This window comes from Rosa chinensis, chromosome 5 (genome assembly GCF_002994745.2).
Source record: "Rosa chinensis cultivar Old Blush chromosome 5, RchiOBHm-V2, whole genome shotgun sequence".
Taxonomy (NCBI): domain Eukaryota; kingdom Viridiplantae; phylum Streptophyta; class Magnoliopsida; order Rosales; family Rosaceae; genus Rosa; species Rosa chinensis.
In genome coordinates this window covers 87,853,527-87,866,168 of record NC_037092.1, presented here as the reverse complement: position 1 = coordinate 87,866,168, position 12,642 = coordinate 87,853,527, and the positions used below count along the sequence as shown (strand labels likewise).

The following is a 12,642-nucleotide window of genomic DNA, read 5'->3' as shown; positions in this document are numbered from 1 at the left end:
CCGTTCATTTTGCTTTTCCACGTCCACCAAATGTGAAAAAAGCATGCCTATTTGATCCGTCAACTTGGGATGAGAAGATATTTACAGAAACCTTTTCAATTATAAACAACAGGATCTGAATACTTAAGTCCCTATCTGGCAGTACCTTTCATGACTCTGGTAACCGAAAATACCTTTCATGACTCTCTGAAGAGTGTCAATCATTTTGCTTTCCGCGTGCGTAATCTAACTTGAACCAAGTATGCCATAACAGTATGGCAATTTTCCTCATAATGTTTTGGGTAACTTGAACGAAACAGAAAAATGTGCTCTCTGCTTAACTTGAAGCCGTATGGTAATTATAAAAACAAAAAACTATTGAATTCCTACTTGTACTTATCCTTTGGGATGAGAGATTTAAAGAAACCTTTACAATACAAACCAGATCTAAATACTTACGACCCTCCATCACAATCTAGACAATTCTCACAAGTCAGTACCTTTCAGGACTCCCTCTAGTAAACGGAAATAGCCTCTTTGGTCTCCATCTGATAAACCGGAAACAACCGCATCTTTACACGTAATATGCACCTCCTTGGTGGAAGTCACCAGCTGACCACTCTAGTCTCAATCATTCCCGTGATGTCTACTTACCCAAATACTTTAGTACCTGGTAATTAAGATCAATCACTAGTGGCATAAGACAAAAAGACCAAAACCTGCTGTAGGTTAAACCCAAAGTCTTAAACTCAAAAGAAAGCAATTTTGTCGAACACCTTGTGTGCATAAATATTCGATACTGAATAATATAACACCTTGTCTGAGTGAACTGATCCATGTCCCCCCTCGAATCGAACTGTGTCCCGTCCACCAAATTCCCGGTGTGATGTACTGAATTCAAACATAATCGCAATCAATCCCAATCCAAATGAATCAATAAGCACAAAGAAACATAGTGAAGCTCGTCACTGTACTTCGGGGTATATCCCAGCCTTCACCTTCCTTTAGGAGTTTCTTCTTCAATCCCTGCTTTCCAATCTCCTTCTCCTCCCCGTCGACGGCTTGGTGCCCCAATCTCCTTCTTCAATCCCTGCTTTCCAATCTCCTTCAATCCCTGCAAATATTAAATAATTTGTCATGATTTTTTTTCTTATAAATCATAGTCTCCTATTTGCATCAGATCTTTCGCCTTGTTGGAAGCTACTAAGATAACAATAAAATCACGAACATAGTTTATCATCCACAATCTACACACTTTTATGCTTACGTGCCTAAAAAATTCCCACAACAAAATCCCAATTTAAAGTTTTTAGATCTATCAAAACCATCTGGGCATCTCATCAAAGCTTAAACTTTTAGCTATAGATACTTGCCTGAGTTGGTATTTAGACAATCTGAGATACCAATTGCAACAGATGCTCAACCCCAAAGTCCTCAATTAACAACAGAAGATATCAATTGCAGCATTGCCATATCAATTTTAACAAAATTGCAGGGCCTTTTCAGAATCATTATACAAATTACTAACAAAGCAAAAACCATGCATTCATGAAATACTAACCCTGGGCTAACTCAAAACAGACATAAATTCCCAGCAGATATCAATTCCAAATGGCTCTAACAATTGAATTTGGAGGAGACCCATGGGTTAATTCAATATTGACGACAAAGGAGAAGAGAGAAATCATCCACAAATTGCAAAATACATATAGAATTGACGAAGAATGATTCATGTTGCTTTAAATTTTGCACCTGGATCTGGAGGATGAGAGGCATACCTTTGACGATATGGGTTGGCTCCTTGCCAGTCAGAGAGAAGAAACAGTGAGAGAGGCTGAAACGGAGAGGGTCTTTGCCGCAGAGAGAGAACCCGTGGCTGTAGGCTGGAGGCTGAAGACGACTGGAGGAGTAGCGGAGAGGCAGAGTCGCGCAGAGAGAGAGAGAGAGAGACAGTCGTGGTGGCCTATCAACTTAATAAAATAAAATAAAAAAACCGGTCACCTGCTAAATAAGTTAACTTGATTGGAATATCCTAAACCATTGGATATATTGCGGATCTAACGGTCACAAATATTCATCAAACAAACAGTATGGGATACCCCCCAGTACTGTAGAATTTTCCATCTAATGTTATGGTAGCAAGTCAAAGACATACTCACCTTAATAGATTGAACAGCCCGAACATAATCTTTCAGGAGTTGACATCGATGGCTGGAGAAAGATTTGAGAGGTTTTGCTGTTGAATGATGCGGGAGAAACTCAAACTAAGAGAAGAGGTAGCGGTGGGTTCCAAGTCTCGGTTTTTCAATATACCCAGTACCCATACTATACTTAGGAAGACAATCAAAGTACCTTGATTCCTTTCTCACCATTCCCAAACCATACCCATTCCAGATCAGTTTTAGAGTTCCATTCTTTTTAGAAATTCCAAACTGATCGTGAAGCTGTTGCTTCATGTTATGAATCATTTCTTATTAGGTTGTTGTGGGAGTGTGAAACGCTGAGTTTTGACGCATTAGGAATATTAGGTTATTTGTTTCTAGTAATAGTCCCCTATAGTTGCTCGACAAGTGTCCTGTGCCAGCTTGCATCTTATTGCCCTGTATTTACAGACCGTTTTGCCTTCTGATTTGGATTCTTGGCTATTTGGGATTTGCAGGGTTGCAGTTGGTGATGGCTCTAATTGGTGTGATTTGGTTTTTTTCTGTGGTTGACAAGTAAATCGTCAAAAATTTTCTTCTCATTTACACAACAATGAGATTTTTATTTATTTATTTATTTTATTCTGAAAATCTCATTGGTGTTGGAAAAATGCAGATTGGTATTTAATCGGTTAATCCTATATTAGTAGGTTTATATTTTGTTCAATTTTGCTCTTAAGTTGACCGAATCTTCCCTTTTTCTCTATTTTCATTCATTCATATTTTGCCTTGTGTACTGTTTGGGTACACTGAGCTCGGTTTGTAGGATAATGGAACAATTGTACTGTTTAATGGTCTAATATCTGTTTGTTTGGAACAATTGTCCTCTCCTAGGTAGAGAGTTTTGTGAAATCATTATATTGGATCACTGCATTCTGACTTTCTCCTGCATAGTTATGATTCTATTCTAATTTAGGGGTCTTTTTTTCCTGACCTGAACATGTTGAATGCACTTGGCTTTGTCATTATGAAGCTCGCAGCTTTCTATAACATTCAGTTTTGTATCTTGGAGTTTTGATCTGTTCTTGGATATGTGAATTATATAGATTTTGTAAAAAGTTCATTTTTTGTGTGAGACTTTTTCTGGGTTGTGTCCCATTTGTTGTTAATCTGCTGATTTGTTTGGAAAGAACCTTTCTTCATTGGAAAATCTGATATGGGATTGTAGTAGATTGTGTTTAGCCCCAACTTTTAGGGATCAAAGTGTGAAAGAGATGAACTTTTGTTCTGTTTCAACGTTTGTGATATCTGTATTGGTGCTTAGATTAGGACCGTTAGGTGTCATGAGTTCTTTCTGCCTTTTTGTTATCTCGGTGATATGTAGCTGTAAATCGGAGAGAATCCTCTTTTTTCAAAAGCTTTATTGGCTTTCCAAAAGTCATTTCTGGTTGGATTTCAATTGAAAAACTATTGAAGTCTTACCTCTTCTTATTATTGTTTTTCGTGATTTTCTTCTTCCATATGCACATAATTTCTCCTCAATTTCCAACCGCTGCATATTTGCTTCAGAATGCTTATAGCTGCATATCTACAATTCCTTTCGGATCATTTTTGTTTTGAGTTCACAATAAAGGTGTACAAATAAAACAAATTGGCGTCATCACTGAACATACAATATCACTTTCAACAACAACACAACAAAAATTGCAGAGAAATAGAGTTGTATTTTTTTTTATTTTTTTGAGAATGATAAATGATAGTTTTTGAATGCAGTTATGGCAACGAAGAAAGGGAAGACTACGGCAAATTTTTTTTTACAAGGTGATCAAGCAACTGCCCTTTTTTTACAACTCCAACTAGAGCAGCTAGCTGTTTGTTGAAGATACTCCAGCACCAACTTTTGTAAGGTTGTCTATCATTTATACCCTTTTTGTAAAGCTACAAGTGGAGCAGCTAGCCTTTTTGTATAACTAGCATTTTTGAACCAGCTTCAGTAGCAACTGTTGCTAATTAACCTGGTTTTTGAAGACCTCAATTGGAATGTATAAATTTTTTTTTGCTATTTCAATATAATGGAATAATTTCACTTTTGTATTTCATAGTTCTTTTTTATTCACAAGAACAAATTCCGCAGCAAAGCGCGGGCATAATTCCTAGTAATGACAAAATATGGGCCAAAATATCTTCCATAATTTGTCCATATGAAAATGATACCGATCTTTCTTAATGCCAGTCAGACTGGTATGGACTTACTGATCCTTCTTGTAAGTTATGTGGTCATCAATTAATTTGGCAATTTCTTAATTTCGGTGAGACTGGGTTATGGACTTACTGATCCTTCTGGGAACCTATGTGGTCATCAATTAATTTGGCAATGCTGATCGAACTCGTTTTAGTTCAATATAAATACAAACATGAGTGAAATCTGATCTAAACAACGAACAGACTTGCTAGTGTAGCTTTATCACCAAATGGCTAATACATTCCTTTTCTTCTTGCTCTTGATATTCTCTTCCAATATCATTTTTGAAAACATTTATGCTTGCAACCAAAGCGAACGCAGCTCTCTGCTGTCCTTCACTCTCACTCTGTCTTCTCCTCTGTTAAATTGGACTTCCGCTGATTGTTGCAATTGGGAAGGCATCACATGTAATCAGGGTGGACGCATCACCCATCTGCAATTACCTTCCAAAGGACTTAAACTCAAAGAAGGTATTTTTCTATCATCATCACTTGGAAATCTCACACATCTCACCCACTTGAATCTATCCCACAATTCACTTTATGGTTCTCTAGATCAAACTGAACTCTTCTTGTCCTTGAATGATCTCGAAATCCTTGATTTGAGCTATAACCTTCTTTCTGGAGTGTTACCATCTTCTCTACCATCCAGTCATATTCGGATGGTGGATCTTTCCAGCAATCGTTTACATGGTGCAGTTCCTTCTTCTTCTTTCCAACAAGCTTGGAATTTGACTAGTTTCAATGTCAGTAACAACACCTTTTCAGGTCCTATCCCATCCTCTATTTGTCGTCCTTCTTCTTCCTCGTTACGACACCTTGATTTTTCCTTCAATAATTTCAAAGGTAGTATATCTTCTGGATTGGGGAAGTGTTCCAAACTGCAGGTCTTCCGTGCTGGTCACAATTACCTGTCAGGATCGCTTCCAAAAGATATGTTTAATTCTACCACTCTTGAAGAGATTTCACTACCTTTGAATTCATTGAATGGAGCAATAAGTGATGGAATCACCAACCTCACCAACCTCACAACCCTTGACCTCTCCTATAACCAATTGAGCGGTGTGCTCCCACTCCATCTTGGGAAGCTCTCAAAGTTGAAACACATACTCCTTGATTTCAACTATCTGCAAGGTTCATTGCCCCTATCTCTGATGAATTGCACAAACCTCGTTGAACTACGTATGGGAACCAACAACTTGGGAGGTGATATCTCCATGCTCAATTTTTCCAAACTTAGCCAACTTAGTAAACTTGACTTGCGGAAAAATAACTTCTTTGGTATCTTGCCGAGAAGCATCTACTCGTGCAAGTTCTTGAAAGCAATTCGATTGAACTATAATTATCTAGAGGTTCAAATACACCATGAAATTCTTTCCTTGAAATACTTGTCCTTCCTCTCATTTGGTTGGAACAAACGTCTGACCAATGTGACAGGGGCAATAACGATACTGATGGGTTGCAAACGCCTTGCATACCTATCATTGTCATCTAGTTTTTTAGGTGACGAAATGCCGAACGGTGTTGAAATGGCGGATTTTAATGGATTTCAAAATCTTCAATGTTTATGTTTGAGTTCATGTAACCTTAGTGGTATAATTCCTTCATGGCTATCGAAGCTGAAAAAGTTACAGGTCTTGGATCTGAGTCACAACAGAATCACTGGCTCAATTCCAAGTTGGCTGGGAACTCTTCCAAGCCTGTATTATTTAAGTATGCGATTCAACCAACTTTCTGGAGAATTTCCAAAGGAATTGTGCACACTACCTATGTTAGTATCTGGACAAACTGCAGCTCAAGTAGGTCGTGTTTATCTTGAATTGCCCATCTACTACCGTCCTAGTGCTGATGCAGCATTTTTACAGTACAATTATTTGTTTTTTGCCCCATATATATACCTAGGTCACAATTGCCTTAGTGGGAATATACCTATTGAGATTGGTCAATTGCAGCTTCTCCGACTGCTGGATCTTAGTGCTAACAACTTCTCCGGCAACATTCCAGACCAGATATCTAACCTAAAATACATGGAGACACTGGATCTCTCCATGAACCATTTGTCTGGAAAAATCCCGGCATCATTCACAGGTCTGAATTTCTTATCAAGGTTCAATGTCTCGTACAATAATCTCGGAGGACCAATACCATCAAGCACTCAACTCCAGAGTTTCAATGCTTCTGCCTTTGAGGGGAATCTAAAACTTTGTGGTGCCCCACTTCCAAATAAGTGTCAGACAACGACGGGTGCTGATGCACCTAATACGAGCACCCAAGATGTAGACAACAAGAAGCATCAAATTCCATGGTTTTATATTTCTGTTGCACTTGGGTTCATAACAGGATTTTGGGGAGTCTGTGGCCCCTTGGTGCTTATGAGAGGGTGGAGGTATGCATATTACCATTTCCTAGACAATGTACAAGACAGGTTCCATGTGATGATAGCAAAGTGTATGGCAAGCATGAGGATAAAGTTTGTTTAGAAGTTAGATAGTAGACATAGTACTCTACTACTCTTATTGTAATAATCATAATAAAACATTCCCACAAATTTTCATTGACAAGCATGAAATTTTCACATATATTTACTTATAATTCATTTGGTGTAGATCAGTGCTTGTAGTTGGCACACACAGGAAATAACAATACATTATTTCTTTTTGTGGCAACTAACAAGAAATTCATATGCACATTCATTTGCTTCTGTAGGCCACTTGTGTGGAGAGAATTTGAGAGCAACAAGCATAAGATTCTTGCAACAGATAGAAACAGATGCACACTTTATTCTTCTTCCAATGCCAACTCCATTTAGTTCTTTCTACCTACAACACCATTAAGGAAACCACATTAGTCCACCAAAGATTAGCATAATTCATTCAAGCCTAATCACACAAAGGAAGATGATAGGAGCCAAAAAAAAAAGAAGAAGCACTTTTAACTTTTAAATGGGAACATATTCTCCGGTGTAAATTTAGGTTAAAGAATTTTCTTCAAACAGAAAACATTCGGCTAAGAAGCTGGGTGTTCATGCAAGAGCCTTCTACTCACAGCAAATAGCAACACGATATAGAAGGTTTAGAGCTTAAAAATTGCAAATTTTGTCTTGGTTTCACTTCGAAGGCATTCCTATGATCCTATCTACATATGAATATGAACCCTTGAAGAATTTGCTGATTATGCATGCTGCCAAAGTTTATTAACTCAGAATTGTTTGCTCAGTGTTCAATTAAGGATCAATGACAAAATAACAATTTCAAGAACTATTGGCATCATTTTTTTTATTTGTATTTTTTATTTTTTTGTGATAAGACTATCTGCTTAAATTACTGTTGATTTTTTAATATTTATTTTTAATAAGAATATCTGCTCCACTATATCTTGCTTAAAAAGGACAAAGGACATTGCAATTTCATTCTTTACTTAACAATTAATTTAGAGAAACAATGACCAATAGTACAAAGAGCATAACGACACACCAGATATAATTTCACTAATCACCTAAACTTCCTAGACATGGCACGAGATGGGGCCAATAACTTTTTTTATCTTTTGGAGGGTAAAAATGGGGCTGATAACTATCCTCCTACCCTGAATCCACCCATATGAGCATTGGCCTCAAGAATTAGATCATAGATGGAGTGAAAGTGTGATACCAAGTGAAATGGGATTCGACTATTCAAGCAACCGTTGCAATACATAGGTCAAGTGCCTTTCTATGGCCTTCATAAAAATATGCACACAGACATACATGATGCAAGTACGAAACTTGAGATTCCAAACCTTCAGACATGCAGGGTTGGAGTAAAACACTACAAACTTCTCACAGACATTATCTTTATCAAAGCAAGCAAGTTTTTGATTGGAAACCTCAGAAATATGGAAAGGAAAGACATAACATAGGTTCAACAAGATGATTTTAGCAAATAATTCATCAGAATTCTCCTATTAAAAATTTAAAATGACTACTAGAATCTCTTGATCCTGCATTGTTGCTCTAAATAACCTAAAAAACCGATCGAAAACATTATCTTCCTTTTCGTTTGTTTGATACTTTGATTTGTTTATCAACACAAATGGCATAAACATTTCACACAAGTTCAATCAGTCAGAAGACCCGAATTTTTCAAACTTTCAAAGTTCTTAACTAACAGAATATGGACATAATTAAAACCTAAGCTCATTCGTCATGTACAATAACAAATTTTCTACAAAAAGAAACTCAGTCTTTAACTTGAAGTAGAAGTAAATGTCGGCTGTGGTTTCTTTGCTTATTTTGCCCAACTCTTCAAATTAAAATTAGAAATCTGAGAAACACAAAATCCAGTCTTTCCCATATAATTCACACTAAAACAGCAAAGGCATTATCTTTCTTTCGTAGTAAAATCCAAATTTACCTCACATTGACTCAACACTAGCTCCTCCTCGGCAAGCCTTGCTCTTACATACAGGAATATCCTCGAACTGTTTAGCAGGCAATTTCTCGGACAGAGCCCCAACGTAAAACTCAACTGAATCAGACCCTTGTTCCATATGCATCCCCGTCACGGTAACCCAAATAAATAGCTTCTTGGCTTGAATCCCCGACACATCGGAAACAGAGCCGAAACTCAGCTTCCCTTTGATGTTCTTGCTGTAGTACACCAACTGATCAAAGTGAACATAACATTGGTTTTCGAGATAGATCTCGAAGGTTCCATCGTCGGAGAGAGTGTAGGACCTTACGTTGTCGGGTAACAGACCCCTCGGGAGGCCGTACTTGGGGAGGAGGTCATGGACGTCTGTGATGGATTGGAGCGAGGTGGATGGACGGTTGGGGTTGGGTTTGAGGTCTCTGAGGGATTGAGATAATTGGGTTTCTGAGAAGAGGGTTAGGACTAGAAGGAAGAGAGAGATTTGGGTGATGGATGAGGCCATTGATGATGAGCTACAGGAGAAGAAGAGAGGTGGGAATTGACTTTGGGAACAAAAGCGAAGTAATTTAGATGAGTAGGGAAGGGTAAAGATGGGAAGAAAATTGTTTCATTGTTGGTAGGTACTTCTTGTTGGAGGGAAATTTCCGAAAGAGAGAATATACGTTGTAATAAAAGATTTTTTTTTTTTCAGTCAATTATATTTCACTAAAATCAAAATTTGGTTCTTTCTTGTTCATCCAACATCCAAATGATACATAGAAAGAGATCTGAATAATGTGCATTGAGCCAATTTGAAAGTTTGAAGTCTAGCTAAATAAGACCCCATCCAAATTCAAATTGAATTCAAGTCTAGCTAAACCCTCGTTACTTTATTTTTATTTTTAAGTAGCTGGCTACTGATTTAGCTGATTTCTTTGATATTTATAGTTTATCAGGTTAGTTCAGATGATAAGATGATATTAAATAAAATATATCAAATATGTACAATCCCTTAAATAAAAAAATAATTCTCGAGTAAAAAAATGTAAAAGAAATATATTTTTAGAGTATGGCTGTCTTTTAGTGTTTTACATGTCTACAATATGTACGTATCACTTTTTGTGAGGGTCACATTGACATTGTCGATCTTGCTTCCACATGGTCACAAAACTTGGCTACAGATTCCATGACAAAATATGGGCCAAATATCTTCCATAATTTGTCTGTATGAAAATGATACCGGTATGTCTTAATGTCATTTGGACTGGGTTATGGACTTGCTGATCCTTCTGGGAACTTATGCATGTGGTCAGTAGAACTAGGCTGATCATGGCACAGTTTTTTGTTTTTTTGATCACGGCACAGTTCGTTCTTATAATAATTATACCTTTTATTTATTTTTTATTTTTCAATTTTAAGGCTATGTACTCTGACCAGTAGATAGTTATATGAGCAAAGGAAGACAAGCTGCCATATGAAATTAAAACAAAATCAGAAAAAGAAAGGTCTCTGTCACAATACTTAGATATAGATTCCACTAGATAACAATCAGAACCATAAACTAAGAAACGTTTATTGGTGAATGTCATAACTTTACATATTACAAAAGCTGGTATTTAAGTAGATTTGTATATTTACATATTGCAAAAATGGAATTTTGGGATATAAGCTTTGCCATCAACAGTTACGTGTGTATGAATGCTGCAGAAGAATCTCCCATGACTACAGTATTTCCTCATCAACATTCTGAACACAGTTGTGATCAATACACCAATCAAAAGCCATCGCACACGTTTTATTAACAGAATCAAAATAGAAAGTATAATATCTGAATCCTCCCCTGCTTCTGCATTATAAACTGCAAGTTTCATGAGAATGTGTCTTAGCTAAATCATCACGTCTCCTGCTGTTCAAGGTTCACTACATAATCTTTGATTAAGATTTTCACAGCTCAATTTTGCTTCCGGCTATGCTTCAGGTAGGTGTCTCTTTTCAATACCAATGAGCATATAAGCCAGGTCAACTCCTAGAATGAAAAAACAGCTTAATTGCTGAAGTTGTAACAAAGAATTTGAACAGCAGGTCAACACAACAATTACCTCAATGCCTACATTGTAACAAAAAAAATTTCAGCCACCAAGATCAGAGACCAACTCCATAAGTCATAATTGATAAGAAAAGAAGATTACTCCTTTTGAAAAGTCCACAGCAGGATCAAAGATTGAGCCAATAATAAGTGGGTATTGTTTATCTTGTACGTCATGCCTAATTTTCATGTTATTCATCTCACTGGGCAACCGTATTTCCACTGCCGTCTCCCAATCCAGATGAAGGAGCCACACTTACAGAGGCCATGAGCACTATCAAGAACTGAGATAATTGTCTTCTAGATTCCCTCTCACCTCAATCAAAATAAATCAATAGCATCCCTACAGAAAACATATAAACATATTAGCATTAATGTTAAACAATACAAATTATGTTAAACCATTGATTACAGTGAACTCTTTAGATGCTTCACATTTCACAATTCAAATGTATGATCAAATTTATTGAATTTAGGTTTGGGATTGAAAAACCCTGGAGCAATTCCAGCGTTCCAGGGTTCTCTGAGTACGTCCTAGAAAACACACAAATAATATCGCACATAATTTCAATCTAATGAGCAAGGAACCATTACATCTGTAAAAAAAATATTATATAAGCCCCTTCCTTTTTATATGAAAAAGCTCATGATAATGAAGAGTTCTTTATATTTTATCTAATCTCTATATTGGTGTTGGTAAAAAAAAGTATAGGTGAGCAATAAAAGATATTTGTTTGACGTGTTCTTGGTCATTTGCTTATGGGTAATTCATGGTAGAGGGACTGATTTGTACTCTTTGTAACTGTTAATGCAGGGACTGGCTATGATAATGCCACTTCTGAAGTTGCTGCCAGTAAGCCAATTAACTTAATTATTTGATAATTCCTGCACTTGATTTATTTTTTGCTAAAATTTCCAGCTACGGAAATGTTTAAATTGATATATAGAGTTTTCTTTCCTGAATGTCTTACATTTTTAGATTATGACATGAGCGAGTATAAATATAATGAGGCCAAAACAAGTTTATGTTACGAACAATAAATCTGTTTGGAAACTTTTATTGAAATTGTATTGACTCACTGTATGCATGTGGAGTTCTTAGAAATACATAATTTCTGTAGAAATACGTTATTAATGATTTCCTGTTGTTTATATAACGAATTTTTATGCTCATTTTGAAGAAATCTGTTTATCAATGAACTTATGACATCCTTGGCGTTTGTTAATTTTCCTATCTAAAACAGGTTTTAGGTTCTTCGATAGGAATGAAGTCTGCCACATTATGGTGAGAAGCAATCTTTTCTGTGTATATTTGTTTTAAGAGATCAATACAAAAGTGGGAGAGGGATTTGGGTTTTGATTACAGTCTAAAATCCCCAATTGTTTGTTTGTTTGTTTTTTTTTTGTTGTTTCAATTTTGAATTGTTCTCTTATTCTGATAGGGGGATATGTAATGGATTTGAATTTGCAGGTTTTTATTTGGTGGTTTGTATGAAATCTCTTCTCAGCTTTCATCTCCAACCCTAAAAATTTGGTTCATCAGCAAGGTAACAGTTTGTGTCTTACAATCAATTCCTGGTCTAATTTGTCTTTTACTAATTTTATCATGTCTTTTTCAGTTTAGATTGTTTGCAAATAGACCGCTTCTTTTCCATTTAAGATTGCATTTCGTTCACAAATAGTGACCTTTTCTATTCTCAGGTGGAACTGGCAAGAAGATATTTTAAGGGATGAATTGTCTTTAGATTTGGAAGGTAGTTTTTAAATCTTTTTTAGTTTTGATGTTAGCTTTAGTTACATGTCTGGA

At 36.4% G+C, this 12,642-nt stretch overlaps 3 protein-coding genes across 6 annotated transcripts; 1 reads left to right on the top strand and 2 right to left on the bottom strand.

Annotated features, from left to right (window-relative positions):
• Positions 1 to 230: 230 nt before the first annotated feature.
• On the bottom strand, positions 231 to 2,271 carry LOC112202002. 4 transcript variants are annotated; one of them, XR_005799310.1, is made up of 5 exons: positions 2,139 to 2,271; positions 1,758 to 1,949; positions 954 to 1,093; positions 756 to 870; positions 231 to 649 (listed from the first exon to the last, which is right to left on the bottom strand). XR_005799310.1 is itself a non-coding variant. In XM_040505578.1 (3 exons), the coding sequence occupies exons 1-3, from the start codon at positions 2,162 to 2,164 to the stop codon at positions 999 to 1,001; spliced, it is 306 nt and encodes a 101-aa protein (XP_040361512.1). In that variant the 5' UTR covers positions 2,165 to 2,179; the 3' UTR covers positions 231 to 998. The 4 variants fall into 4 exon arrangements, 1 of the variants encoding a protein (XP_040361512.1); XR_005799309.1 differs by having other exon boundaries at positions 756 to 1,093; XR_002937042.2 differs by having other exon boundaries at positions 231 to 1,093.
• A 2,752-nt stretch (positions 2,272 to 5,023) lies between these two features.
• Positions 5,024 to 6,841, top strand: LOC112164403 (tyrosine-sulfated glycopeptide receptor 1). Its single transcript, XM_024300597.1, has one exon. It carries the CDS (start codon positions 5,024 to 5,026, stop codon positions 6,839 to 6,841), a length of 1,818 nt encoding a protein of 605 aa, XP_024156365.1.
• Positions 6,842 to 8,753: 1,912 nt separating this feature from the next.
• On the bottom strand, positions 8,754 to 9,272 carry LOC112164401. Its single transcript, XM_024300596.1, has one exon. It carries the CDS (start codon positions 9,270 to 9,272, stop codon positions 8,754 to 8,756), a length of 519 nt encoding a protein of 172 aa, XP_024156364.1.
• Between the last annotated feature and the right edge of the window lie 3,370 nt (positions 9,273 to 12,642).

Coding starts and splice junctions, on each gene's coding strand:
- LOC112202002 (XM_040505578.1), bottom strand. CDS start 2,164: ATGTTCGGGCTGTTCAATCTATTAAG. Junction 1,943..2,138: donor GGGCTGTTCAATCTATTAAG/GTGAGTATGTCT, acceptor TTAAGTTGATAG/GCCACCACGACTGTCTCTCT. Junction 1,094..1,757: donor GCCAACCCATATCGTCAAAG/GTATGCCTCTCA, acceptor TAATATTTGCAG/GGATTGAAGGAGATTGGAAA.
- LOC112164403 (XM_024300597.1), top strand. CDS start 5,024: ATGGTGGATCTTTCCAGCAATCGTTTACATGGTGCAGTTCCTTCTTCT.
- LOC112164401 (XM_024300596.1), bottom strand. CDS start 9,272: ATGGCCTCATCCATCACCCAAATCTCTCTCTTCCTTCTAGTCCTAACC.